At 45.7% G+C, this 26,166-nt stretch overlaps 1 protein-coding gene across 1 annotated transcript in view; it reads right to left on the bottom strand.

Moving 5' to 3' along the window:
* The window catches only part of KRIT1 (KRIT1 ankyrin repeat containing), a 514,966-nt gene that overhangs the window by 76,340 nt on the left and 412,460 nt on the right, over window positions 1-26,166 (bottom strand). The window contains exon 15 of the mRNA XM_085631085.1: window positions 6,491-6,697. Coding sequence (XP_085487211.1) covers window positions 6,491-6,697 — 207 coding nt within the window. The remainder of the gene's footprint in view (window positions 1-6,490; window positions 6,698-26,166) is intronic.

Here is a 26,166-nt window from a genome sequence, read left to right as displayed (position 1 = left end):
GAGCTCCAAAAGGTTGATGTGGAGACCGGACTCCACCAGAGACCCCTGATCTCCGCCTCTCCCAGGTGGCCACCCCATCCCAGGAGTAACGTATCCGTCACTACTGTGAATTCTGGTCGGGGAGGGGAGAGGGATCTGCCGCTGATGCAATCCTGGTTTGTGAGCCACCACTACAATTGACGTGCAGTCCCCTCCGAGATCGGGACGACATCGGAAAGATTCCCATATGCTGTGCCCACTGGAGCTTCAGGTCCCACTACAGAGCCTGCATATGCCAGCAGGCATGATTCACTAGCAGGATGCATAAGGCCATGAGGCCCAGCAGCCTCGGGGTAATTCTCACCGAAATCCGGGATAGAGGCGGAAACATTGGTATCATAGCCCGGATATCCTGGACTCGCTGCTCGAGAGGTTAAGCCCGAAACTGTGCTGTATCCAGAACTGCTCTGATGAAAAAAAGCTTCTGAGAGGGAATGATAGCAAGTTCATAGTGAACCCCAGCGAGTGCAGGAAGTCCGCCGTAGTCTGGAGGTGAGAGACGACAGCCTGGGGCAAGCCCGCCTTCAACAGCCAGTCGTTGAGATAGGGGAAGACTGGAATCCCTGATCTGCGCAGATGAGATGCGACCAGCGCCATCACTTTAGTGAACACCCGAAGGGCGCAAGTAAGGCCAGAGGGGAGCACGGTAAACTAAAAATGCTCGTGGCCTACCATGAACCGTAGGTTATGCCTGTGGGCTGGCAGGACGAGGATGAAGAAATAGGCGTCCTGCAAGTCCAACACTACCCTTCAGTTCCCGGGATCGAGGGCAGACAGGAGCTGAGCTAACAAGCATTTTGAACTTCTCCTTCCGGAGGTAGCGGTTGAGGGCCCTGAGGTCTAAGATAGGACGCAGACCTTTGTCCTTCTTGGATATCAGAAAGTAGTGGGAGTAACAACCACTACCTACTTCTGGCACAAGGACCCTTTTGATAGCTCCCTTGGCCTAGAGAGCTGCATCTTCCTGGCAGGGAAGGGCCAAGTGATCCTCCGACATGCGATGGAGTGCTGGTGGCATGGAGGGAGGGGTAGTCTCGAAGGGGAGGGAGTAGCCCCTTCGGACTATCTGCAAAACTCACCTGTCCGATGTGATGTGTTGCCAGTGGGGGAGGTGATTGCGAATCCTGCCGCCCACTGTCCTCTGGTGGCCCTGAAAGGTCAGACTAGGAGGGTTTGGAGGCTGCTGCAGGGGGGTATGGGTGGACTGGCCCGCCTGCTGGCCCCCAGACCCGCGTCGCTGAGTCCCACGTCCACGGCCAGGCAGAGGCTGGTTAGCTTGCGCGGCCCTGATGCCAGATTGGGTGGAACGTGGTGGGGCACCCCTTCCGTAGCAACGTAAGGGGTGAAAGGCAGACTGCGTGGGGCAAGAGTTTGCCGCAGGGCCAAAGGATCTAGCCGTAGCCCTAGAATCCTTGAAGCGCTCGAGCGCTGAGTCTGCCTGGTCACTGAACAGGTGACGCCCATCAAAGGGCATGTCCGGAAGGGTGGATTGGACATCTCCAGAGAAACCAGACTTCCTCAACCAGGCGTACCGCCTAAAGGCTACTGACGTGGAAACCGCTCTCCCCAGAGAGTCGGCGGTATCCAGCCCACACCAAATGGTGAACTTAGCTGCATCCCCACCCTCTGCCACTGCACAGGTGAGAACTGCCCGGGCCTCCTCCGGGCCCTGTGGCAGAACTTGCGCAACCGTATCCCACACTGTATGGGTATAACGGCCCAAGAGCCATGCGGTGTTCACCGACCGCAGCACTAAGCTGGCAGAAGAAAACATCTTCTTCCCAAGAGGTCCAGCTTCTTGGATTCCCTATCTGGGGGAGCAGTAGGGAATGCGCCATTAGAAGGCGAGGCTTGGACCACCAAGCTCTCGAGGTAGGGTGTTGGGAGAAGAAAAGTGGGTTGCCCGGGCCGGGCGGTGGCGTCGGGCAATCATCCTGTCCACAGGAGCCCCTTTGCTGGGCTTGGACCAAGTGCCCAGGAGGACGATGGTGAGGGCTTCAATAAAAGGCAGCAGGGGCTTCTTAGAGGCTGCTGCGGGTTGAAGTACCTCTGTCAGGAGTTTAGTCCTGACTGCCACCGTAGAAAGCTCCAGGCCCAAGGCCTCAACCGGCCCACGCAACACCACTGCGTACGAAGCTCCCTCCTCCGTAGCCACGGTAGGAGGGAAGGGCATGCCAAGGTCTGGGTAGGTATCCAAACCACTGGCATCACCCAGTTCCTCTCTTCAAGCTGGTCAGCTAAAGGGTCTACAGACCCCTCCCAGACCTTCTCACTCTCCTCTGGCTGCCAGTCAGAACATTAGGAAACACAAGGGATGAACAGCGGTACAAAAGTACCCTCTGGCGCCGGTACTGACGTTGGTCCAGGACCGTGTCCAAGTTGGGGGTGAGGCTGGGGTCGATGCTGGTTCATGGTACAACCAACGTCAGGGGCGTTGGTGCTGGGGAATGTACCGTGTGGTCGACCAGCGCCGATCCGGCTCCAAGCATGGATCCTCGGGCCCTCTGGTGTCGGAGCTAAATCCGCCAGCATTGTGGCCCAGGGCCCCCAGCTAAGTCCACGGGGCCCGAAAGCGCCTGTGTGGTCGGGCTGCCCAAAGATGCTATGAAGCGCTTTGTAAAAAGTTCGAAGCTGGGCAGGGGATGCTCCGGGAAATGGAGGGAAGTGCGGAGTCATCCCAGAAGCGGCTGCGAAGACGGAGCTGGAGAGTGACGACGCTCCGGGTCCGGCATCGTGTCGGCCAACGGACGGGGAGAAGGTGAAGAGCGACGATGCTTCTTCGCCTTCTTCTTGTGCGTCAACTTACCCAAGGAGTGCGAAGACTTCGATGATGAGTGGTGGTGGCTGCGGGACCGGTCCCGAGACCTTCCTCTCGACCGGGTCCTCGAACGACGCGGAGCGGATTGTCGGGCCTCCAAGAGCTTTCTGGACTGCTCCCGCAAAGACTTCGGATTCATGGCCCGGCAGTCGGAGCACGACTTTGGGTCGTGCTCGTGCTCCAGGCACCAGAGGCACACGAGGTGCGGATATGTGACGGACATCAATTTGTGACAGGAGTCACAAGGCTTGAAACCGGTCTGATGATGGGATATCCCTCGTGCTACCACATGTCGACAAAAGTTTAGTCAAAAAATGACAAAGGGGCAATCTCCCTCCTGATTTGCGCTGGCTGGCACGGAAAAAGAAAGAACTGACAGGGGCGGCATCTACTTAGACACTGTGACGTCATCCCGTCGACCACTACGCCGACGACGGAGTCGAACGACGAGCAGGGTTGCGGCTACAGAAAAATTCTCCTGATCCAGTCTGACTCCTGGGGGTAATTCTAAGGTAAGGAATCTATAACTAATGGTCTCTTTCAGATACGGCGACTGACCCTCAAAGATATTAAGCACATCATCAGCATGCTGTGACTGCATGGTGGAGTGGATACAATGGCGTTCTCGTCGCTGCCGTAGGGTCTTTTCGGAGCGGAAAGCAAGACATGCCTCACATAACACCTCGTCGTGCTCTGGGGACAAGCAAAGGTTACACACCAATTGCTGGTCCTGCCTGGAATATTTGGTTGTGGCACATTGGCCCCAAAAATGTATGGCATCTTTTCCACCCCTCGTCGATGTTGAGTGTATGGAATTTATCATTGTTGAAAGTTAGTGTCGAAGTTATTAAAGTTATCGAACCAAGCCCAGACGGGCTGATTGAAAAAATAAGGGACAACAGCTGGTATGGAGATTGTCATCACTGGTGAAGAAAGAAAAACGGGCCACTGGAAAGGCATTGTGGCAGAACTCCAGCTTTGTCCGAACCCTTTGATGGAAAAAAACAATCTAACAAAGGAACTGAGGAACATGCATAATACAGACTATAGAAGTAGTCACTATACCTTGTGACTCGAAGAATTTCTTTGAAGAAAAACAACTTATAATCATCCGAACCCAACACTAGATGGCAATAGTATGCTAAGCATATGTAACTACAGCTAATACATGCTAGGAATATTGAAAATCATCTGATCTTAAGAAAACATTGAAACATGGCTCTTCACGTCTTAAGTGGGCCTGGTCCTTTAAGGTTGTGACTCCATTTTGGTGGTTTCCATGGGTTTGGTGGGTTTAGCACCTTGACCCCTTTGGGTACAGGCGCGCTTTATAAATAGTTTTTTCATTTCATTTCAAAGGAAAGTGTTCAAGAACTGAAGGTCAAAACAGGTCTAAGCCCACCATGCTTTTTGGGCACCAATAAGTAATTGGAGTAGCAACTGTTGCCTCTGACCTTCTCTGGAACTCCCTCTACTGCCTCTTTGACTTGCAAAGACTGGACCACTTTGGCATGGAAGGAGACGTTCTGATGACATTTGAGTGAAAATAGGATGAACTGTAGGGGAGGTGACAGAAAGGGAAGGGCATAACCATGATGGACAGTCACCAGAACCCACTGGTTGGAGGTAACCACACAACAGTTGGGCAAATGAAAGCTTATTCTTCTCATACTGGCCATGAGTGACTCCTGAAGGGGGAATTAGAGCAGCGTGGCGACAGCAGCAGGTAAAGAGGAAGACAAGGACAAGCTATGTTGTTGGTAATTTCATCCTCTGCTTTTACTACATCCTTTGGAGCCTCAAAAGAACAGAACTGCCTGCTGCACAGGCAAAGATGTCTGCCTTTGGCAGTAAGCCAGGTCCCAAGGCTAACCCTTGAACTTCCAGTTGTGTTGTTGGAATTGGTGGTCCGAGGAAAGCAAGCCAAGGATTGGGCCACAGCACAACTCTGTTTAAACAGCTCCAAAGTGGAATCCGCCTTGTCTCCAATAGCCTGGGTGCCTGCACATCCCCAAAGAATCCGGTGGTGCACATCTGCTTCCTACGGGTGTGGCATGTCTTGAAGGCTTTAGTCTCCAGAAGAGTCATCCATAGCACACTGCCACTAAAGAAATAATTCTCCAGTAAGGAGACACTGGAAGTATATGCGGAAGAGTTACCGCAAGCCTCCAGACCTAAAGACTTCTGGACCCCCTTTGTACAATATCTTAGCACCACACAAACCACAGAATTAAGGAATTGGCTACGCTGAATTGTCGGGGAGAAGGCGATGCTCTATGTGAAATAAAATGGTGGACTAATTGTGTAACGATTTGGTTTGCAGACGATGTATGGCTGTACTGAGTTGGGGCAATCCCGTTGTAACATGTCATGATAAGAGCCGTACAGATATTGAATGTATGTACTCAGAAGTTGTCTACTGCTTTAGCCTGATAACACTGTATAATTGTATGACTTTCTTATGCTGACCAGAATAAATAAAATTTAAAAAACATAAACAATTCTCAAATGACAGAGGAACTTCAATGAACAGAACGCACACACCCCAGTCTTCAAGGGAGGTCTGCACAGTTAGTTATGGCTTTTTATTTTTTAAAGATTTAAACAATTTTGAAATCCTTGAAACATAATTACAGTAGTGGTTAACCCTTTACTGAAATTATTTTATCAAGTTAAGGTTTCTGTGATTTGAAGGTGTCCTAATTATGTTAAAAATGTCCAATCTATAACAAATATTTGAAGCCTTTCTGAGAGTAATGATGCGTGAAATGTGCCTTAAAAACTTGCTATGGTGTATGTACTTAATAATATAAATAATATTTTCATTAAAATCTATTGTGTTTCTCCATGAACCACAATGAAATATTTTATATTTAAACAATGTATGACCCTATAAAACGATTTTATCACAGAATTATTTTTTTTATTTGTTTTGCATTTATGTCAGAAAACATATAGAAATAGAAAGAACATAATAAAAGTCATATCCCTGCATCCCTGTACCTTTCTCGATACAATGTGTACCACGTTTGTGTGAGTTGCTAATGGAAAAAAGATTGGAATATGCCAATCAGAAATCTAGTGAGTGCCATGACAGTGTTACAGGATCACGGCAGGGAGCAGCAAGCAGGGTATGTGGGCTGGATGGACTCCTTCAAATCAGTTCTACGAGGCGGGTGAGGAACACTCACTGGGCCCCATTACTGGTGGAAAATTAGAAAGCCAGGTCCATTAGAGACTCAGGAGAGTGCCCGCATCTTAGTATCCATTAACAGAAACATTGTCCAAAACCAATTTATTTGCATATTGCTCAAAACAAATCATTTGATAACAAAACGATGCCAAACATTTTACTATCCTAACATGCCTATTAAAATGGCACCTGTACAGCTTCCTGACTGGGCAATTTCAACAGCCTTAAGAACAGTTCTCTGTAACTGTGTCATAGTGCTAAAACTATCTATAAAAGGGGTTCATATAATGTTACCCTTTTGCAGTTAACAATTGATGTCTTGGCAAATGTTCCCCGTGTACATAATGGTGCAAACTAAACCCCCCTTCTCCGTTTACCTTTTCCAGATGAATCCTTCTCTAGATAGTATTCCAAGTACATAATCTGTCCAATCATCTTACCTTTGTTTCCATATTCAGGAGATGCAGTCCTTTGACATTTATGCCCACGTAAACTCGAATCACCTTGTGGTTGCTGGAGCTGGCTTTGGTAAATATCTGACCATTAAAAAAGGCAGCTCCATATGTAGGAAGTTCCCAGCAGTTCTGTAGGAACATGCGCTGCAGGTGATGCATCTCTTTACTCACCCCTTCACTTGTACTGAGATTCTGTGGTTAAAAAATAGAGAATGTGTTTGGTTATAGAAATAGGCATGACCTCACTCAACCATTTGAAATCTCCATTTGTAGAATAAGCTTGAAGAACAGAAAGAAACCCGACAAGAGATGGAATAGTTCATAATTTTTCATAGGAGCTCAAAAGGTTACAACTGAGAAACAAATGTTATTTACCTTACACAATGGGGCAAATTCACAGAGAGTGTCTCGCCTCATCACAAGTGTGCACGCACTGTCCGTGCTGCCTTTGGGCAGGCGCGAACCTGCTGCCTACGCTGTGAAGCTGCCCGAGCCTTCGGGAGTGTTGGAGAGTGGCAGTACACGACTTATCGAGTTGCACGGGGCGCGCAATCCCTCAGGAGTGAGAGACATGTGTCCAGCACCGCTACCGTAGAAGTAAGCATTAGAAAGTAACCTCTTGTTATATCGATTCAGGGATGATAGTAGCGAAATGACTGATCACGAAAAGGTAGAAATCCCCAGAGCCCCCTCAAGTGTTGGCCTGGCGGCGCTCCCTACAGGAGTGGGCCAAGGCAGAAAGTGTTGCGCTGCACCGGGAAGATACACTGGGCCTTCGCAGGATACCAATAGCAGCACACGGGGACACGATCATGAGGGATCTACAGAATGAACACAATAGCGATTCAGATACACCAGACACCAAAAACCACAACTGAACGTGATCTGGAGGAGACATGCAGACCCTGACACAGGTGTGGCTGAAGGTTACTGCAACTTATCATGATCACGCATCACCCGGGGCGATCTCGCTAAAGTCAACCTACCTGCTATAGACAGTAAGAAACAAGCCAATCTATTGCAATAGGGAACCGTGTCGCTCCAGTTAAACACACCTCTACCTGTTAGTTTTTCTTTGCCCATCCATTCTTACCCGCCTCCCTAGTTAACAGACCGACTCACAGCCACTAAGTTACAGCTGTCTGACTGGGACACTGCCGGAGAACCGGCCTCTGATATGCAGAGAAGAGGGATCAACATGAGACACAAGCACAGCTTTTGTTCGTCTCAGTAAGTAATATACATACAGTATTGGGAAGTCATGAGTGATGTTTTGTTATAGTGCACTATGTCATATATACCTGGCATAGGCAACTGAAGCAATGTGTAACTTGTAATGCGAGTGTCTGATATGTTGTTAAAGCTTGAATAAAACAGATTTAAACAAAAAAAAGTGTGCACGCACGCTTCACCTGCACTTAAGTCTGGGGCTGCAGATGGCACGTGTGTGCTGTACAAGGGAGGGTGGGCTGCATAGTCTTTATAGTTTGTTGCAGCCTTATGTTCCATGAATACTAAACTCCACTGCTTTAGTATATTGGACATCCTGAGTCACATGGGGCTATGGGCAGAGGACATGTTCACCTCGGCCGACCTGGGTTCTCCACCCACATGGAGTGCATTAGGAACGACACCTTTTAATTTCTATGGATGGATTCTTTAAGAACAATCCAAATAATTTAAGTGTGGATTATATGGGTGCACTATTTAGGCAGAAAAAATATTTTTTTCCAAAATCCACATTGCTTTCTCCTCTGCGTGAGCCCCATGCCAGATGAGGACCAGGGCTCCCCTGCCTTTTGACTAAGTTTGTGCTATAGAAATATCATACACATACATGAATACATGCAACGTTCACAGCCTGGCACGTGCATCTGTAAATGGAGGATGTGCCCATCTCAGCCCTGAACATACCTTGAGCATGCTTTACGTGAAAATTATACATCCAACCTCTTTTTTGTGGATGCCACAATCATGCAGACGTTTCAGCAGAATGGAGTGGGAGACATTAGTGAAAACTTCAGGGAGATCAAAAAGGATCAAGGCAGCAGGTGCGCCCTCATCCAGGATGTTGTCAGAGCCAATTCAGTACTGTGGGCAGTCCTGAAGTCTGACTAGGAGAGGGATCATAAAGATGGTTACTTTCCAAAAAGGCTGAGAGTTGCGTATTACCTGGTTTTTCCAGCAGTTTCATCGAGAAAGATGGAAGTGGAATAGGGCTACAGTCTGCAAGAACCTCTGGGCCCAATCTGCATGAGTGCATATTGTAGAAAAGCTTTGTGAATCTAGCCCCTAGGCTACAATAAATTAGAAATGATTGATGTATACAGCTTTTGATCAACTAAGTCAGAAGGCCATACAAGAGTGTGACTATTAATCACACCTGATCTGATTCCTTTCACTCACTGTTTACCCAACAAAAAGGGCACTGATTTTTTAAAAATTATTTTTTTTACTGATTGTTGGTACAGACCAGTTAGTGAGATAACAATATTTCAATAAATTACAGTGATCCATTAAATATACATACAAAAGCATGACATAATAATCATTTTCGTAAGTTGGAAACATTCTTGTCACTCCCAAGCGCCTAACCACATCTGGAATAAACAGACTAGCAGCACCAGGTACATGGTCGTTCTTAATTTAAGGCAAATAAAAAGCCCACTTCTTTCAAATTTACTTAGCCCATTGTAGACGATAGCTGTTTAATTTTTCTATAGTGAAAACGTGCCACAATTTATTCCAGTGGAGACTCAGCAGTAGTATAATAAGATTTTTTCCAAAACAGGGCAATAGATAATCTTGTTGCTAGGAGCATGTGTGTGATAAATGTTCCCATGGGTGAAGTGAGCAGATGTAAGCCTTCATCTACACTATACCTAATCAGGTGGTCCACAGTTGTTTGACTATTTAAGTTGAGTATTTTATAGATCTAGGAGACTCCATGATTGCGCAGGGGTGCTGCGAGCAGTCTATATTCCAGTGGTGTCTCTTCAGCCATATCCTGGAATTTGTCACTATGTCCTGTGAGAGCACGTTTTTTAAAATATATCAGTAGTGTTAGCTGTTCGATAGTTCGTACTGCCGCTGGAGTTCCTGGAAGGGTAGGATCCCATGAGTGTTTCCCAGTTTGAATATTTTTTTTTTTTTCTTTCAATCTTTATTTCGGCAATATTTCAGCCATAAAAGAGTACATAAAGTATTATACACATTAAAATTACGATGTTAAAACAGCATCTAAAATAACTTTGGCAAATACAGATCAGGAATTGAGGTCATTGATAGGATACACCATTATAGCAGTAGCTGAAATTACACAAGCAAAATATAAGCCCGGCTGCTAGGCAGTATTTGATAGTATAAAACTCCTTTTAATCCAGAAAGCATGCAGATACTTAGCTAGAGCAAATACAATGTGTCCTGCAGTTTCAGTCTTAAGGACCCTTAGTGCGTCTGAGCACTTCCTAAATCCAAGGTTCCTACAGATAGGTACGATCCAGTTCCGCCTTGCTCTACTGTATAGAGGACAGAAAAAAAGAATATGACTTTCGTCCTCTTTGATCATACCACAGCCAGGACAATGTGAGGACCTAGTCGGGGTCCATTTACTTATTAGACACGCTAGGGGGAGTGCCCCAAACCTCCATTGTATGTATAGCTTCCTAGCCAAAACAGGGAAAATTACATCCAGAAATGCTTCGAATGAGTAGACAGATTTAATCTCTATAAATGCTTTTACCAAGGTACCATTCTTTGAGTCATGGAGCCATGCATTGAAGCATCGAGATCTGTACAACTCAGTGAATGTGTTCCCTGAGATCTCCCTACACGCTACTACTGGATTGGCCCACATATCTGCAAGACCCAAATTCGTAAATTCGGCTTTGATGTACGAAAGCCAAGGGATATGTGCTGCCCTGCCTGATCTCAATATTTCTTGGAGCTCGATTTTATACTGCTCTAGCTCGGGGGTCAGCCAGATCCTCCTCCAGAACCTGAGAGGTTTAATGGCTAATTCCTCCTGGATGGGAAGTAAACCCAAGTCGAGCCTCAGCGGTAATAAAGGTGTGCTTTGGGGGAGCGAGAGCAGCTGTCTCAGGAAATTGTTCTCAGCTTTGATCAATCCTGGTCTATTGACGTGCCCCCAGAGTTCCCCTCCGTATAATGCAGCCGCTCTAGCCCTCATTTTATAGATTTCAAGGCTAGGGCTAATGGGTTTATAAGTGGAGGCGTTTGTCATTTTTAAAATTCCCCCAGCTATTTGAGTCAGTTTGAGTTGAGATTTAGCAAGGTGTGGGCCCCAGGAGAGTTTTTCGCTTAGTGTGACACCAAGGTATTGAAAGGTGTGAACTCTCTCAAGTGCGACCGAATCAAGGGTAGGTGGTGGCCTAGTGTATAACGGGGGATTAAAAATCATGTATTTGGTCTTATCAACATTAATCTGTAGTCCATGCTCTCTACAGAAGTTGTTAAATCCCTCCAATGTACGTTGAATACCCATTGATGTCTTGGAAAGGAGCAAGGTGTCATCAGCAAACATTATAGCTGCTACTTTCCTGCCTGCCAACCTGGGTGCATCATTGTTGGGGACTGCATCCAGACTGGCTATCAGTCCATTCACATATATACAAAACAGAGTAGGGGCCAAGACACACCCTTGCCTAACTCCCTTGTTGATATCGAACCTAGCGGACAATACACCTCCTCTTGCACACCTGACCTGGGCAAAATTCTCAGTATGCAGCCTCACCAATATACCTAATAAGGAATTGGGTACGCCCAGATCACGCAAAACAGCCCAAAGTTTACCCCTAGGAACTGTATCAAACGCAGAGCGTAAGTCGACAAATACCATGTGGAGGCTGCCACCCTCCAATACCACAGTCTTCCAGTACAACATTACTAAACGGAAGATCTGGTCCATGGTAGATGTTTTACTTCTAAAACCAGTCTGATAGGGAGAGAGGATTTCATTCTCATTGATCCAGTCCAGCAAGCGATCTAAAATAAGTCTTGCCATTATTTTTTGTGGGACGTCAATGAGACTAATGGGCCTGTAATTAACGGGGAGCAGAGGAGAACCCTTTTTATATATAGGTATAATTTCCGATCCCAGCCAAGAGCCCGGAACCTCTATGCCGTGCAAGATTGAGTTATAGAGTGCACATAGATACGGTGCCCATATCTTAGGCTGATCTTTAAACATATCCCCGGGTATCTTGTCTATACCAGGTGCTTTTCCCGTTGCCAGTTTTCCTATGGCACTCCTAACATCATCTACGGAGAATTCCAAAACTTCGGCGTCCCCCGCAGAGGATGGCTGAAAGGGCAAAAGATCTAAATCAGAGGTGGCGGCGTAAAGGTTTTTGAAGTGGGATTCCCACACCCCCGGATCAAGATTAACTTCGATTGCATTGCGGGGTTCCGCACACCCTGAGTTCACAATGGCCCAAAATCTACTCGATTCCTTGTTAGCAAGAGCAGATGATAAATTTTCCCATCTGTCCCAATCCCAATCTATCTTTGCCTGTTTTAGAGCTTGTTTATGGGCAGTCCTGAGTGAACAGATTGTTAGCCTGTCACTGCCGGTTTTGATGGCATTAATCAAAGCAGATTTGGCACTCCTACATGTGGCATTGTACCAGGATGAGGTGGCGGTCCTGGGATGCCTGGTGGGGCCGATAGGGTTTAAAAAGTCTGCAAGGGTATCAATTAGATCCCGATGGACATTGAGAAGACGTGCAGAGTTGTCCTTAGACCGCTCTTGGGCCCAGATATCACTTGCCATTTTGAGCAGGGGAAGGATAGAAGAGTATAATCTTGGCAATGCATCCCGCCTTTCGCACAGGGTTTCCCACTTAATCCTCCTCCTGTTGTTTGTAAGAACCAATCCTAGATCGACGGTTGGTTCCGTGTGGGTGTTAGCAGATTTTGGCAATTCCATTTTCAACAGCAGGGCGTTATGATCGCTGTCCGATCTATTCACAACCTCCAAGTCCACAATTTTGGACCACATCCTGGTCTGAACCATGAAGTAGTCCAGGTGGGATTCTTGATCTTTTTTGTTATAGGTACATTTGGAGGGAATGTCCGAGGGCATCCGACCATTGACCGCCCTAACTGAGAATTGCAGGGTTAAAGTCATAATCTGCATAGCCAATGGGGTCCATGCCTTTGCATAGGTGGTCCTACACTGCGGGATGCCCCAAAACTCATCTTCATCCTGCAGTGCCCCCTCACCCAACCCTTGGAGGGGCTCGAAGTGGCAATTGAGGTCTCCTGCAATTACACAGTGAATATCATGGTCCAAGGATTCAAGAAGGGCTGATAATTCACCTACGGTGTTAGATTCCTTAGCCATAGCAGTGGGACGTGAGTAAACATTCACAACTGCCAGTTTGTATAAGTTAGGCCAGGACAGTTGAACACATAGGATATCATCCGAATTAGTCTGAATCAAATCCACCCTGCAGCCCAGATGTACGCCTATCCATGTTGTCAGACCACCAGAAGGGCGGCCCTTGCCTCCCCACCGTGCTGCGATGTTAAAGGACGCAAACCCGGCTCTATGAACCTCCTCCCTAGCCCAGGTCTCCTGCAATAAAATCACATCAGCAGTGTCCACAAAGGAACCCCATGCAGGACATGCTAGCTTATTCTTTAGGCCTGCCACATTCCATGATAGAAGGTTCATGCATTGGGGACGAAGCGTACAATGAGATGAGGGATCTGGTAAAGAAGGAGTACTACTCTGCTGAAGGGGATCAATTTCCCCAGTAGGGGTGGGACTAGCACTCTGGAAAGTGGCTGGCATTGGGAGGGTAGCAGAAGGCTGCATAGAATGCACTTGGGTAGTACCAATAATATTGCTATTACTAATCCCCACTGTACTAGAGGTGTACCCCTTGGTAACAGGAGTCAGATTCCCTTCCTTAGGCAACTCAATGGGCTCTAAACCTAAGGTACTACCCCCCATGGACCCCTGAGCAACATAGTTGGACTTAGCCAGTCAATCAACCTGGTCGAGACAGCTGAACCTGTTTGAACAGACAGGATAGGCCCAATGTGCACCAGAAGGGATATGTCTTGCTTTCCCACCACCTCTCCTTAGCAAATGCGGGATAAGGGTCCAGCCGCTTTCATCTATCTTCAGGTGATCATTTGGGTAAAAGTAGGAAAGGGAACGCACCCCGATTTTGGTGTCTAGACGGGGTTTTACCCAATTGCAGATATAATCTGCTGTCCTGGCGTCCCGAAAGTTAACTATGACACAATCGCCGGTTAAATTTTTAGGGGTGTGCCCTACCCACCCCACCCTTCTGACCATAATGATCTCACAACTAACCTGCGGTGGCAAGGGCCTAAAATTAGAAAGCCAATGGATTGCCTTGTTTTTCAGGTTGGAGAACTCCTCAATGCTGTGATCATTGATTTCGGGGACCCCTGTAAGGACAACCAGGTAGGGACTAGCTTCCGGGGGCAAGTCTATTCTAGAAATAGGCCTGGAAGCCTCATCCTGGATTCGCTTTCTCGCTGTCCTCACGTTGTCACTATTATTAATCAGGGGGGCCTCTCCCGAGATGTTACTATCTATGTGATGGTCAGTGGGGGACCTAACTTCATGTTGTACTAGTGAGGGAGTGTTAAGAGTGGCTGGAGGTGCCAATGCTGTGGCTGTTGGGACGGATAGTGGCCGTGAGGCTATACATTGGGCCATAGGGACTGGTAAAACCCCAGCTATAGTGGTACCATGACAATTACAGGAGCATGTGGGGAGTACTTTACTATTGATGGCACCCTCAGTTAGACCCTTAATTTGGTGTTCTAGCTTAGTAAGAAGGGTCACTATTCCCTCCAACCTAGATTCCAGGGGTACCAATAACGTACGCAGCAGAAGATCTAATTTCTGCGGAGCCAATGGGTCCCCGAGTGACTGCGGCATAAATGTGGGAGAGACTGGTACCTGAGCAGGGTGCTCCCCAGGGGAGTTGGAAAAAGTCGAAGCTGAAGGAAGGGTACGACTGCCCTGTCCCTCTCTGGCCACCGAATCGGTAACCAAGGCTGCGCCTTGTTGTGCGGATTTAGCTCCCCCTGATTTTGATTTAACTTGCCTAATTGCTTTTGGCTTGGTTTTTGAAATCGGCCCTTCCTTGGTAACCCTTTTTTTCCGCAGAATCGGTCCCAACCTAGTCACGGGGGGGGGGGTGTAATTTTTAAGTTGATCGTAGGATCATTGTCACTCGAAAGATCACTAATTGAGGTGTCATCAACAAATTGGGTCAGAGGGAGGACATTACTGCTCGCACCAGTGCCATTTGGGGTGCGTGCAGATGCAAGGAGGCCCAAAGAAGACCTTCTTGCTTGGGCCAAATCCTGCGACACTCTGCGCTCCATGAGGACAATACCCTGATCAATCACCGAATTAGCTCTTACTATAAATTGATCTAGTGTACCGGTGAGGTTGCCTTTAGTCGCATGGTTTCTACCCTCTTTAGCTGCCATGCTCGATTAAAATGTAACACAATAAGCAGATAAAATTATAAGCAACAATGTACCCTCCACAGGTCAGTATAAAAATAGTTATAACCAAGTGCAATAAGAGTACAGTAAAATGAGCACGTACGGAATGGTCCGTGGGTGAAAGAGAGGTGGCCCGGTCCGGTCTCTCTCGGTCTCAAACGGGCTACAACGGGCCCGCCCTTGGCCCGGGCTTCGCCCGCGCTGCGATCCGCGCTGCGGATTCACGTGGACGGAACTAAGTAATGAAGTGGGCGGGGCTTCAGCAAGGGGAGCAGATGAGCCAGATTAACGGAGCGCAATGCTCCCCGGTCCTCGCAGTCCCGTAGTTTCAGGCGATTCAAGGGCCCCACAATCAGCGTAGCGTCCTGGGCACAGGGAGCAAAAGGGAAACCCAACCTTCGATGCACCAGCCGAGTTCTTAAGTGATGGTGGTGGAGCCTGCGAGCGGCACCCGCGCAGCGGGGGCCGCGAGGCGTGGCGTCGGTGAGGTGACCAGCGGGAAGAGGAGCAGGTGAGCCAGATTAACGGAGCGCAATGCTCCCCGGTCCTCGCAGTCCCGTAGTTTCAGGCGATTCAAGGGCCCCACAATCAGCGTAGCGTCCTTAGTAGAGTGCACCCTTTCTAATCGCTTGTTTATTTGAATATTACAAGCTTATCCCATCCCAGTTTCTTAGGTTATGCTAATCCATCTGACTTTCTTAAGGGGGGTCTGCGCAATCACCTTCCGCCCTCCCCATGCCCCCAATCGCCTTGTCGCTGTCTTCCAGATTGCAATCTCAAAGCCTGTTGGGGACAGTGGTGTAGCTGAACCACATTGGCTTTAGAATTGACATACATAACCTGCTGGTTCACAAACCTTCTGACCACCCTCAACACTGGTTCTTGCTGAGAGGCAAAGGCCACACATTCACCACCTGTAATTGGAGTACCCAGTAGTAAAACTGTAGGTTTCGAAGCGCTATGCAGCCCTCGTATTGGCCTCTAGTCAGGGTGGCCAGAGCAATTCTAGGTGTACCGACATCCCAAAGGAGCTTTCATGTATTGGAGCTCACCATGCATTGTATTTTGTAATCCGTAAAGGAACTTAGGCAGCATCACCATTTTGTATAAAATGGCCCTGCCCAAAAACAGGATGGGAAGAGCTTGTCAGTGTGCCACAGTCCTCTTGTACTCTTCCAAGATTCTCCCCAGTTTTTTCTCTGAAAAGCTGATTATAATAAAGTACCTTAGCCACCCTGGGAGACTTCTTGTTCCACATTAATAGTAGTCCAAGTGATATGAAGTGATAATATTTGGATTAAGGATAGGAGTAGAGGCATAAAGTTAATTTTGATGCTAGCCATCCTGCCAAGCCATGTTTCCATCTATATATGTCTTTGTACAGCGTGTTAAATGTTTGGGGAATATTCCACACAATAGAGATGAGTTGAGGAGAAATGCACGTAAATATATAGTAAGTCTTAATGAATAACTAAGTCCCCAATCAGTCAACAGGGTCTCACTCTTATTTTGCGAGTCTGAGATCCTGATGCCTATTGACGTGAAAAGATTGGTTTAGAAGCCAGATACTTTTCAAAAAGATTGCTTCCCTTAACAGGTGCAGCAGTGAAAGACAGGGACAGAAAGTAGAGAACAGAGTCCGTGATTAGCTCCAATTTACAATGTCTACTTATTGTCTCTATGCAACAAATGCATGGGATAGAAAGGGGAAACAACAATTACAACGCGGTATAAACCACGCATGCCATTACAACGGAATCGTTACAATGCATGCGTCTTTACCACGCAAGCCTTTACCACACATATTTTTACCACGACATGCCTTTACAACACATGCCACTATCACAGAAAATGTAAGTATAAAGATAAGTGTATTATATAGGTACGAGAGGTATTTTACCTGATAACGATTTTAGCAGCTTACACAGCAACCCTACACACTTTCCTACTCCCTGCTGACGAGAGGCAACTACCTCGAAACATGTGTCCAGGGATGGCTAACGCTACTCATACTTGCATGCATTACACGGGCATAGGCGTACTCGCCGACGCTGACCTCAGGGACCATTTTTCATTGGGGTAACACGCTTGGTAGGTGGAGCAGTGTGCGACCAATTAGACTTAACTTTATTTTCAGTCTCCCTTGAGCCGGTGGAGCCGACGGGCTCATGGTTACGCACCTGCGCGCTACGAGAGGTATTTTACCTGATAACGATTTTAGCAGCTTACACAGCAACCCTACACACTTTCCTACTCCCTGCTGACGAGAGGCAACTATCTCGAAACACGTGTCCAGGGATGGCTAACGCTACTCATACTTGCATACATTACACGGGCATAGGCGTACTCGCCGACGCTGACCTCAGGTACCATTTTTCATTGGGGTAACACGCTTGGTAGGTGGAGCAGTGTGCGACCAATTAGACTTAACTGTATTATATAGGTAAGTATAAAGGTAAGTGTATATATATATATATATGTATATATTATCTACTGGCGGTCGCCAGTAGATAGTTATAGTTAGGACCGTGTTTCCATAGGAAATCCGCAACATTCTATTTGGAATAACTTTGGCGCCGGTCGACGAATCCACGCGAAATTTTCAAAACTAATGGGGCACTACGCTACGCTCCTACCCTGAAAGTCTCGGGGGGATTCGTCAAGCGGGGGCTGAGAAAAAAGGGGGGTCCCAAAACGCGTTTTCCCCATGCATTTTTCCATAGGACCTTTAGACACAGCTACAGCCCGAACGGCTGAACAGAATTACTTGAAATTTGGCAGAGAGGTAGTCCTCAGGTCAATGATGTGCCTTTTGTAGGTCTGGTGTAAATCTGTTCAGTAGGTCCTGAGAAAATAGCATTTAAATCAATATATATATCTGTAAGCGCGCTCCGTGCGCTTACCGTAAGCTTACCGTACGCGTACGGTGCCGTGCGCGAGCTCAATTCTGATTGGTGGTTACATGACTGTAAACATTCGAATCGGTCGAAATCAGGAAGTGTCGGCCGCCATTTTCTGTCTCTCGCACTGAGAAACAAAGGTGGGGAACGTGAAACGGGGGCAACGAAGAGAGTTGCAGACCCCCTAGTGTTTGTCAGGGGGTCCAAGAAGGACCCAAAAGTACGAAAAATAAATTTAATAATTTTTTTAAAAAATCGCGGGGTACGCGCACGGCAAAAAAAAAAAAAAAAAAAAAAAGAAGTAACAATCACATTTATTAAATAAATTAAAGGACTCACAAGGGAGAAAAAAACAAATGTTACTGCGTAAAAAAAGGCGAGGCGCGCACGGCATGGACTGCGCCCACAGCACGCGCACGGTGCGCGCAGGGTGTGCGCATAGTGAAAAACCAGAAAAATAAATAAAAAATAAATACATAACTTAGCATTTAAAAAACCTTGCAAATTCACTGAAAAAACCATAGGTTTCACACACGTTATAGTTAGGAATTATCATTTACAAAACCTTGCAAATTCACTTAAAAAACCATAGGTTTCACACATGTTATAGTTAGCTGTACATTTCACTCGTAAAAAACCAATGAAATTCCACGTTATAGTTAGATCAGGTAACTATAACTTGCGCGACCGCAATCCACAATGTGTAATTTCAGATGTCATCATTGATGTCATGAGTGATGTCACTGACCATGTCATGAGTGATGTACTATGTGACGTCATCAGCAGTTTATTGTGGGCGCGCAAGTTATAGTTACCTGATCTAACTATAACGTGGAATTTCATTGGTTTTTTACGAGTGAAATGTACAGCTAACTATAACATGTGTGAAACCTATGGTTTTTTAAGTGAATATATATATACACACACACAAACACACACACACATATATATATTCACTGGAAAAAAACAATGATTGCAGGGACGTAATAGTTAGGCTCCAATTTCACTTGTACAAAACCAGTGAAATTCAGCAGTTATACTTACCTGAGTTAACTATAATTACGCCCCTCCAAAAATGCACTGCTTTTGACCTCACATATTACTTTGCTCATGACATGGTAAGTGGCATCACTGATGACATCTTAAATGACATCACTGATGACATCATCCAGTGAGTGTGTTTTGTAAACGTTTCTGAGACTTGAAGATATATACTAACCTACGGCAAAAGTTAATTGACTATTCTTTCTGTACTACTAACGAGTGATACCGTTTATAACATATGGCATCTGAGTGACTTTGTGACTGTCTGTATCAGTGTGTGTGTGAGTGGGTGTCTGAGTGGCTGTGTGAGAGTGGGTGTCTGAGTGGCTGTTTGAGAGGGGGTGTGAGTGGATGTATGAATGGCTGTATAGGTCTGTCAGTGAGTATTTGAGTGGCTATATGCACCTGTGAATGGGTTTGTGAGTGCTTTTCTGAGTGTGTGATTGGGTGTATGGGTGTGCGAGTGGGTGTGTGGGTGGTTGTATGGGGTATGTGAGTAGTTGTATGGGGGCGTGAGTGGTTGTGCAGGTATTTGAGTGGTTGTGTGGAGAAGTATGTGGGTATGTGAGTGCTTGGATGGGTCTAAGAGTGCTTGTATGGGTCTGTGAGTGGTTTTGCAGGTGTATAAGTGGGTTTGTGAGTAGTTGTGTGGGTGTGTGAGTAGGTGTGTGAGTGGTTGTATGGATCTGTGAGTGGGTGTGTGAGTGGTCCTGTGGATGATGTCATTTGAGATGTTATCAGTGATGTCACTGACCATGTCATGAGTGATGTAATATGTGAGGTCATAAGCAGTGCATTGCACGGGGTGTAAGTTGTAGTTAGCTCAGATAACTATAACTGCTGAATTTCACTGGTTTTGTGCAAGTGAAATCTGAGCCTAACTATAATGTACCCTGTCACCTTTATTTTTTTAGTGAATGCCTAAGGTTTTTAAATTCTATCCCCTAAATATAATGTCTCTGTAATCTTTGAGTTTTTTGTGTGTATTTCTAAGTTTTATTACATTTTATTTCCGAACTGTAACCATTGAAAGTGGGTGTGTGAGTGACTGGATAGGTTAGTGAGTGGGTGTGTAAGTGGCTGTATGGATCTGTCACTAGAGCTCTGCCGCTAGGTGTGTGAATGGCTTTATCGATCTGTCAGTGGGTACCTGAGTGGCTGTATGGGTCTGTGAATGGGTTTGTGAGTGCTTTTCTGGGTGTGTGAGTGGTTGTATGAGCATTTAAGTGGCTGTATGGGTGTGTGAGTAGGTGTCGGAGTAGCTGTGTGGGTGTATGATTGGGTGTGTGGGTGGTTGTATGGGTGTGTGAGTGGTTGTATGAATGTGTGAGTGGTTGTGCGGGTATGTGAGAGGTTGGGAGTGTTAGAGGGTGTGTGAGTGCCTGTAGGGTTCTGCGAGTGGTTGTATGGGTCTGTGATTGGTTTTGTGGGTGTGTAAGTGGTTGTGTGGGTGTGTGAGTGGTTGTATGGATCTATGAGTGGGCGTTAGTGGTTGTGTGGGTGTGTGAGTGGTTCTGTGGATGATGTCACCAGTGATGTCATTTGAGATGTCATCAGTGATGTCTCTGACCATGTCATCAGTGATGTAATATTTGAGGACATAAGCAGTGCATTGCAGGGGCATAAGTTATAGTTAGCTCAGGTAACTATAACTGTTGAATTTCACGGGTTTTGGGCGGGTGAAATCTGAGCCTACCTATGATGGCCCCTGTAACCTTTGTGTTTTTCAGTGAATTTCTAAGTTTTTTTTTTAAATTCTGTTTCCTAAATATAATGCCCCTGTAACCTTTGTTTATTTTGTGTGTATTTCTATGTTTTATTCCATTTTATTTCCTAACTGTAACCTTTGAAAGTGGGTGTTGGAGTGGCTTTATAGGTCGGTGAGTGGTGTTTGGTGTGTGAGTTGAGTGGTTTTGTAGGTGTGTGAGTGGCTGTATGGGCCAGGGAATGGGAGTTTGAGTGGCTGTATTGGGCTGTGAGTGGCTGTATGGGTCTGTGAGTAGGTGTGTGAGTGGCTCTAAGGGTCTGTAAGTGGGTGCGTGAGTGGCTGTGTGAATCTGTAAGTCGGTGTGAGTAGTTTTCTGGGTGTGTGAGTAGGAGTGTGTGAGTGACTGCATGGGTATGTGAGTAGGTGTGTTAGTGGTTATGTGCGTTTGTGAGTGGCTGTATGGGTGTGTGAGTAGGTGTGTGGGTCTGTGAGTATATGTGAGGGGCTGAATGGGTATGTGAGAAGGTGTCTGAGTGGGTATCAGTAACTGTGTGAGTGACTGGGCGAGAACAAAACTTTACCTGCCTCTTTATCCATCAGGAGTCCACAGTTTTGCACAAATGTCTACCCAACTGGAGTACTTTCTACTAGTTAATTAGTAAGTGCTACCTATTTGGATAATACCTAGCGCATATGCTACACCACAGCTGCGTAAATGGATCACAAGGAAATGTCTCCAGTGACCTTGTGTGCATGTCATTTCGGCAATTTGATTGTTTCTTGAGCGTACTGATCCACAAATCTGTGATAACATGAATCCTCATCTAGAAAAGAGGACGAGACTACAAAATCTCCACCAAACAAGGATACTTCCTCCTAACTATACGAAGTAAGTGCTTCTTTGTTTGATAGAGAGGTCATCAAAATTCCTCTGCACCATGAAAGCGTCACCAAAATCATCGGGTCTTTTGGTAAGCTGTCCATCAACGTGGGAAAAGGTGGGGAGACCTTTGCATACTACTAAGGAAAATGGGGCGGGCCAAATGGGTGGACCTTGCTGATGATTTTGGGCTCTTGCATACTCAGGCGAGCCATGGACTCTGCTTTTAAGATAAGAAACAAACTACTTGCAACAGTTACTTCAGAATAGACTGTGCCCCAATAGATCAACGAGACATTCACCTCCATTATGGATTTCAGATTGTTTTTCAATGTGGAATACAAGAGGAATCACACTTGCTTTGCCTTCGCCAAGCCCAAGAAGTTAGGATCATTTGTGCTTTACAGAAGTGGATCTTAAACTGGGGCACTTGCTGAGTTTATATTTGTAAGTGCTTCCCGTTGAGGTTTAACTTCTGTGAAATGAGCATCAGGGCCAGAATGGAACCTCACGTTTTCCAAGAAGAGTCCTCAGTTTTGACAAAAATGTCTACCCAACTGGGGTACTTTCTACTGGTTAATTAGTAAGTGCTAGCCCGTAGGGTAAATCTCTAGTGTATATTCTACACTACAGCTGCCTAAAGGACCACAAGGTAATGTCTCCAGTGACCTTGTGTGCATCTAATTTACGCAATGTGATTGTTCCTGATGCGCCGTGTATGCTTCGCTGAAAGCGAATGAAACGTTTGTACTGAAGTGTTGAAACAAAACAGAAGATGATGCTTGGTTCCAAACTTTAATTTCAACTCAAAGGTTAATCCGTATAATCATGTACTGGAAATTATTTCACATAAATGACATCGCTGTGTCACACTTCATCTCAAGTGATAGACTTGATCCCAATGCATTTCGGGCCCCTCTGGCCCTTCGTCAGGGGAATCTAAATAACAAAGAAATATATACATGTCACTGAATGGTGTAATGAGGGGTTTGCCATTAAACAAAAGACTGAAGGATATTGCCTAAAAAAGCGAGATTACGCTAAAAAAAATCACAGTGTGACGATGCTAACAGAAAGAACATCACCATGAATTGGTTTGCATGGAAACATTATGAGATCATCATGTCATTAAACAACGTGAAACACAGTCAAAAAGATGTGCCGAAATGTTCACAGTTCTTAAAGAGAAACGAGCAAATATTCATAACTGATCAATGAAACGTTAAAGAAAAAGTTCACCCTAAAACGTGCACCGTGGCTTGTAAATAAGAAAGAAAAAGAAGGAGAAAAGTTCCAACCGTACCAAAATTCTATGAAAGACTCCCGTGTGTCGTGTGAAGTGTCCCTGTGCTCAGACGTTCCCAGAAAGTCGGTGAGGGTTTGAAAAAAGCGTATTGTGAGACGAAAAACAAAGAGTGCACCAATTCGAAAGAGAACGCGTAGATGAGAAAAACTCATTGGTGAAGCGGGGCTCCATACCTGTTGTGTGCAACGGTGTCAATCGTTCCTGTCTCGGGTTCGTTTGTGTACCTTGGGGCGTGCTCTTAAAAAGGAAATCCGTGAAAAACTGGAAGTGACATAAACGGATGTTACACCGCAAGTGTGTATTAAATGTAATAACCGAAAATGAGCGCCATCTTGCAAGTAGTGAAAGTGAGACGTCATGAATGAAAGAAACCCAGATTAATCAGAACAGATAAGAAAATAAAAGCGAACCAGCGTGAAAAAGTGAGAAATGCAGTGTTGTGAACAGACTATGATGCTGAAAACGTTCGTAACAACTGTGCGTATTTTGATGATGTCATAGTTCAAAGATAACAAGCAAATTCCAAGCGGTCATTGAGACCCTTTGGTTTCAAAGATTCTAATTTGTAAATCCAATAGTTTTCACGCTGTAACAAGAAAGTGTTATTGTCTCTGCCTTCCTTTTTCACCACAGTCTCTAGTATCATGAACTTCAGTTGTGCAATGTTGTGCTGATTGTCCAGAAAATGCATAGCAACGGTTGATTTGGGATTGCTGGTACGTATGTTGCTCTTGTGTTCGTGTATGCGTGTCTTTATCTTCCTTTCAGTTTTACCCACATATACGAGGCCACACGAGCATTTCAGTACGTAAATTACGTTGGTGGTGTCACAGGTGGCATTCACTTGTAATTTAATCGGGGTGCCCCTCATGGGGTGTGCAATTTTGTTGCCTTTAATGATGTTGTTGCAATTGCTGCAGTTTAAACAGGGGATTGTCCCCCGAAATTCCATGATAGATGTCTCAATATTGGGTAGAATCAGTTCCTGTATGTTTTTACTCCTGGTGTGTGCGAACATTGGTGGGTCGCTGAAAATGCCATTGAAATCGGTTTCGAGGGCCAGAACTGGCCAGTGCCTTTTAATAGACTGTTTAAATTTGTGGCTCATGGTTGAGAAACGGGAGACTACCACCATGCGATTTTGTTCTCTTCGTGTGGTTGATTGTAATAAAGTCTCATGTGATGTACTGGCCACTTTGGTGACTGCATTCTGTAAAATCGTTTGAGGATAGCCACGGTTGACAAATCGTTGTACCATTGCCTGTGTTTGTGCATGTAACTCTAAATGATCAGACACTATTCTCTTCACCCTGAGCAGTTGCGAGAATGGTAAGTGGTTTTTCAGTGATGGTTGGTGAAAGCTCGTGTAGTGTAAAAGATTGTTGCGGTCGGTGGGTTTCCTAAACACGGATGTGGTGAGTTGTTTGTCGCATATTTTCAGCAGAACATCCAAGTATGTGATAGATGTGTCGTGAATGTTAAAAGTGAACTGAATGCGATCATTGATCTGGTTTAAATTGTCCAAAGCTGACTGAAGGGAATTCAATGTGCCAAACCATAATACAAAAATGTCATCAATATAACGCAAAAAAAGGCGTGCATGTTTTTGCCAAGTGTCCAAACTTAAAATGAATTTACTTTCAAATGTGTGCATGAAAAGGTTTGCGTAGGTCGGTGCGGCACAATTGCCCATCAATGTGCCAGTTAGCTGTAAATAATAATTGTCATTCCATTTGAAGTAGCTCTGATAAAGTGTGAAAGAAAGAAGCTCCATCAAAAAAATTTGAAAATCATGATCCAAATCAGAATGGAGTAGTGTTTCTTCGATGGCTCAATCCCCAAATTGTGGGGAATCGAGGTGTAAAGCGACTTGACGTCAATCGTGCATAGCCAAACTTCTTCATCCTTGGGTAGTGTGATCTGGTTAATTTTAATCAAAAAGTCAGTGGTGTCTCTGACATATGTGTTCATTTGTAGGACAAATGCCTGAAGATGGATGTCTAGAAATTTGCCGATGGTCTCATGTATACTGCCTTTCGTAGAAACTATTGGGCGCATGGGCGGGTTCTTCAGGTCCTTATGAATCTTGGGTAGCATGTGTAGTGTAGGCGTTCTGGGGTGCAGAGAAATCAAGAACTTTTTTGTCTTCTCATCAATGGTGCCATTTTCCACAGCCTTGTTTACTATCCCTTGTAATAGGGTTTGAAAAGCGACAGTTGGATCCTGTGGCAGAATCATGTAAGTGTCTCTGTCGTTCACGTGTTGATTGACTTGAGCCTGGTAAAAAGCCGTGTCCATTATGACTAGGGCGCCGCCCTTGTCGGCTTTCTGACAAGTGATGTCGCGGTTATCAGCCAGTTTGTCTAATATTGCTCGTTCCTTGTTGGTTAGATTCTGGAGTTTGGATCGTTTCTTAAAGTTGAAAGATTGTATGTCATTCTTCACTAGATTCTCAAAAGAGTCTAGTGTTTTGTGAGAGATGGGTGCCTGATAGGTGCTCCTGGTGCGAAGGTGTTTTAACAGGTGAGTTTCATTTTTGTCGGGAGATTGTACCACATTCTCAAAAAAGTGTCTTAATCGGAGGTTGCGCATGAATTTGAATAGACTGATGTCCAACTCCAATTTGTTCGTGTGGAATGTGGGTACAAACGATGTTCCCTTCTGTAATGTGCGAGATTCCATACTTGTGATTTGATGACTGGAAAAGTTGATAACCAGCTGTTCTGAATCCAAGGTCTCTTCCCTTTGTTCCGTCGACCCATCGAAGGTTGAGCCTTCGGACTGGGTATGGGTGGTGGGGCGTCTTTTGCCCCTCCTGGGTCTAGTTGATCTTTTTGGCCTACCTCTAAAAAAGGTACATTGGTATCGGATTGAATCGAAATGGTGCTCTCTGGTTGTGTAGTAGTGGGTTGAGTGGTCGGACGTCGTTCACCTTCTGAGGATGAGGTGTCTGTCTCAGTATTAGGGTTGAAAGGTCTGTTTTGACGTCGTCTGGCATAAACCTCGGCCCAGGAGTATACCTCCCCCATCTTATAATCCATGGTGTCTCGTTTGTATTTGCGGATTTTTCTTTCACTGATTTCTTCTGTGTATCTGTTGAGTTGTGTGTTGAGATCCTCCAAAATGTATCCCCAGTCATCCGATGCAATCAGATCCTGGAGTTCTGTTCTGGTCTGTGCGATATCCTTATTGAGCTCTTCCAGGACTCTAGACAATTCCTCAATGATTAATAGGATAAGGTCTAAAGAACACTTGTTCAGTATGGCATACCAGCGTTCCACGAATTTCGGGCTGTTTCTG

This window comes from Triturus cristatus, chromosome 10 (genome assembly GCF_964204655.1).
Source record: "Triturus cristatus chromosome 10, aTriCri1.1, whole genome shotgun sequence".
NCBI classification, from domain to species: Eukaryota; Metazoa; Chordata; class Amphibia; order Caudata; family Salamandridae; genus Triturus; species Triturus cristatus.
This window is presented reverse-complemented; position numbering and strand designations above follow the sequence as displayed.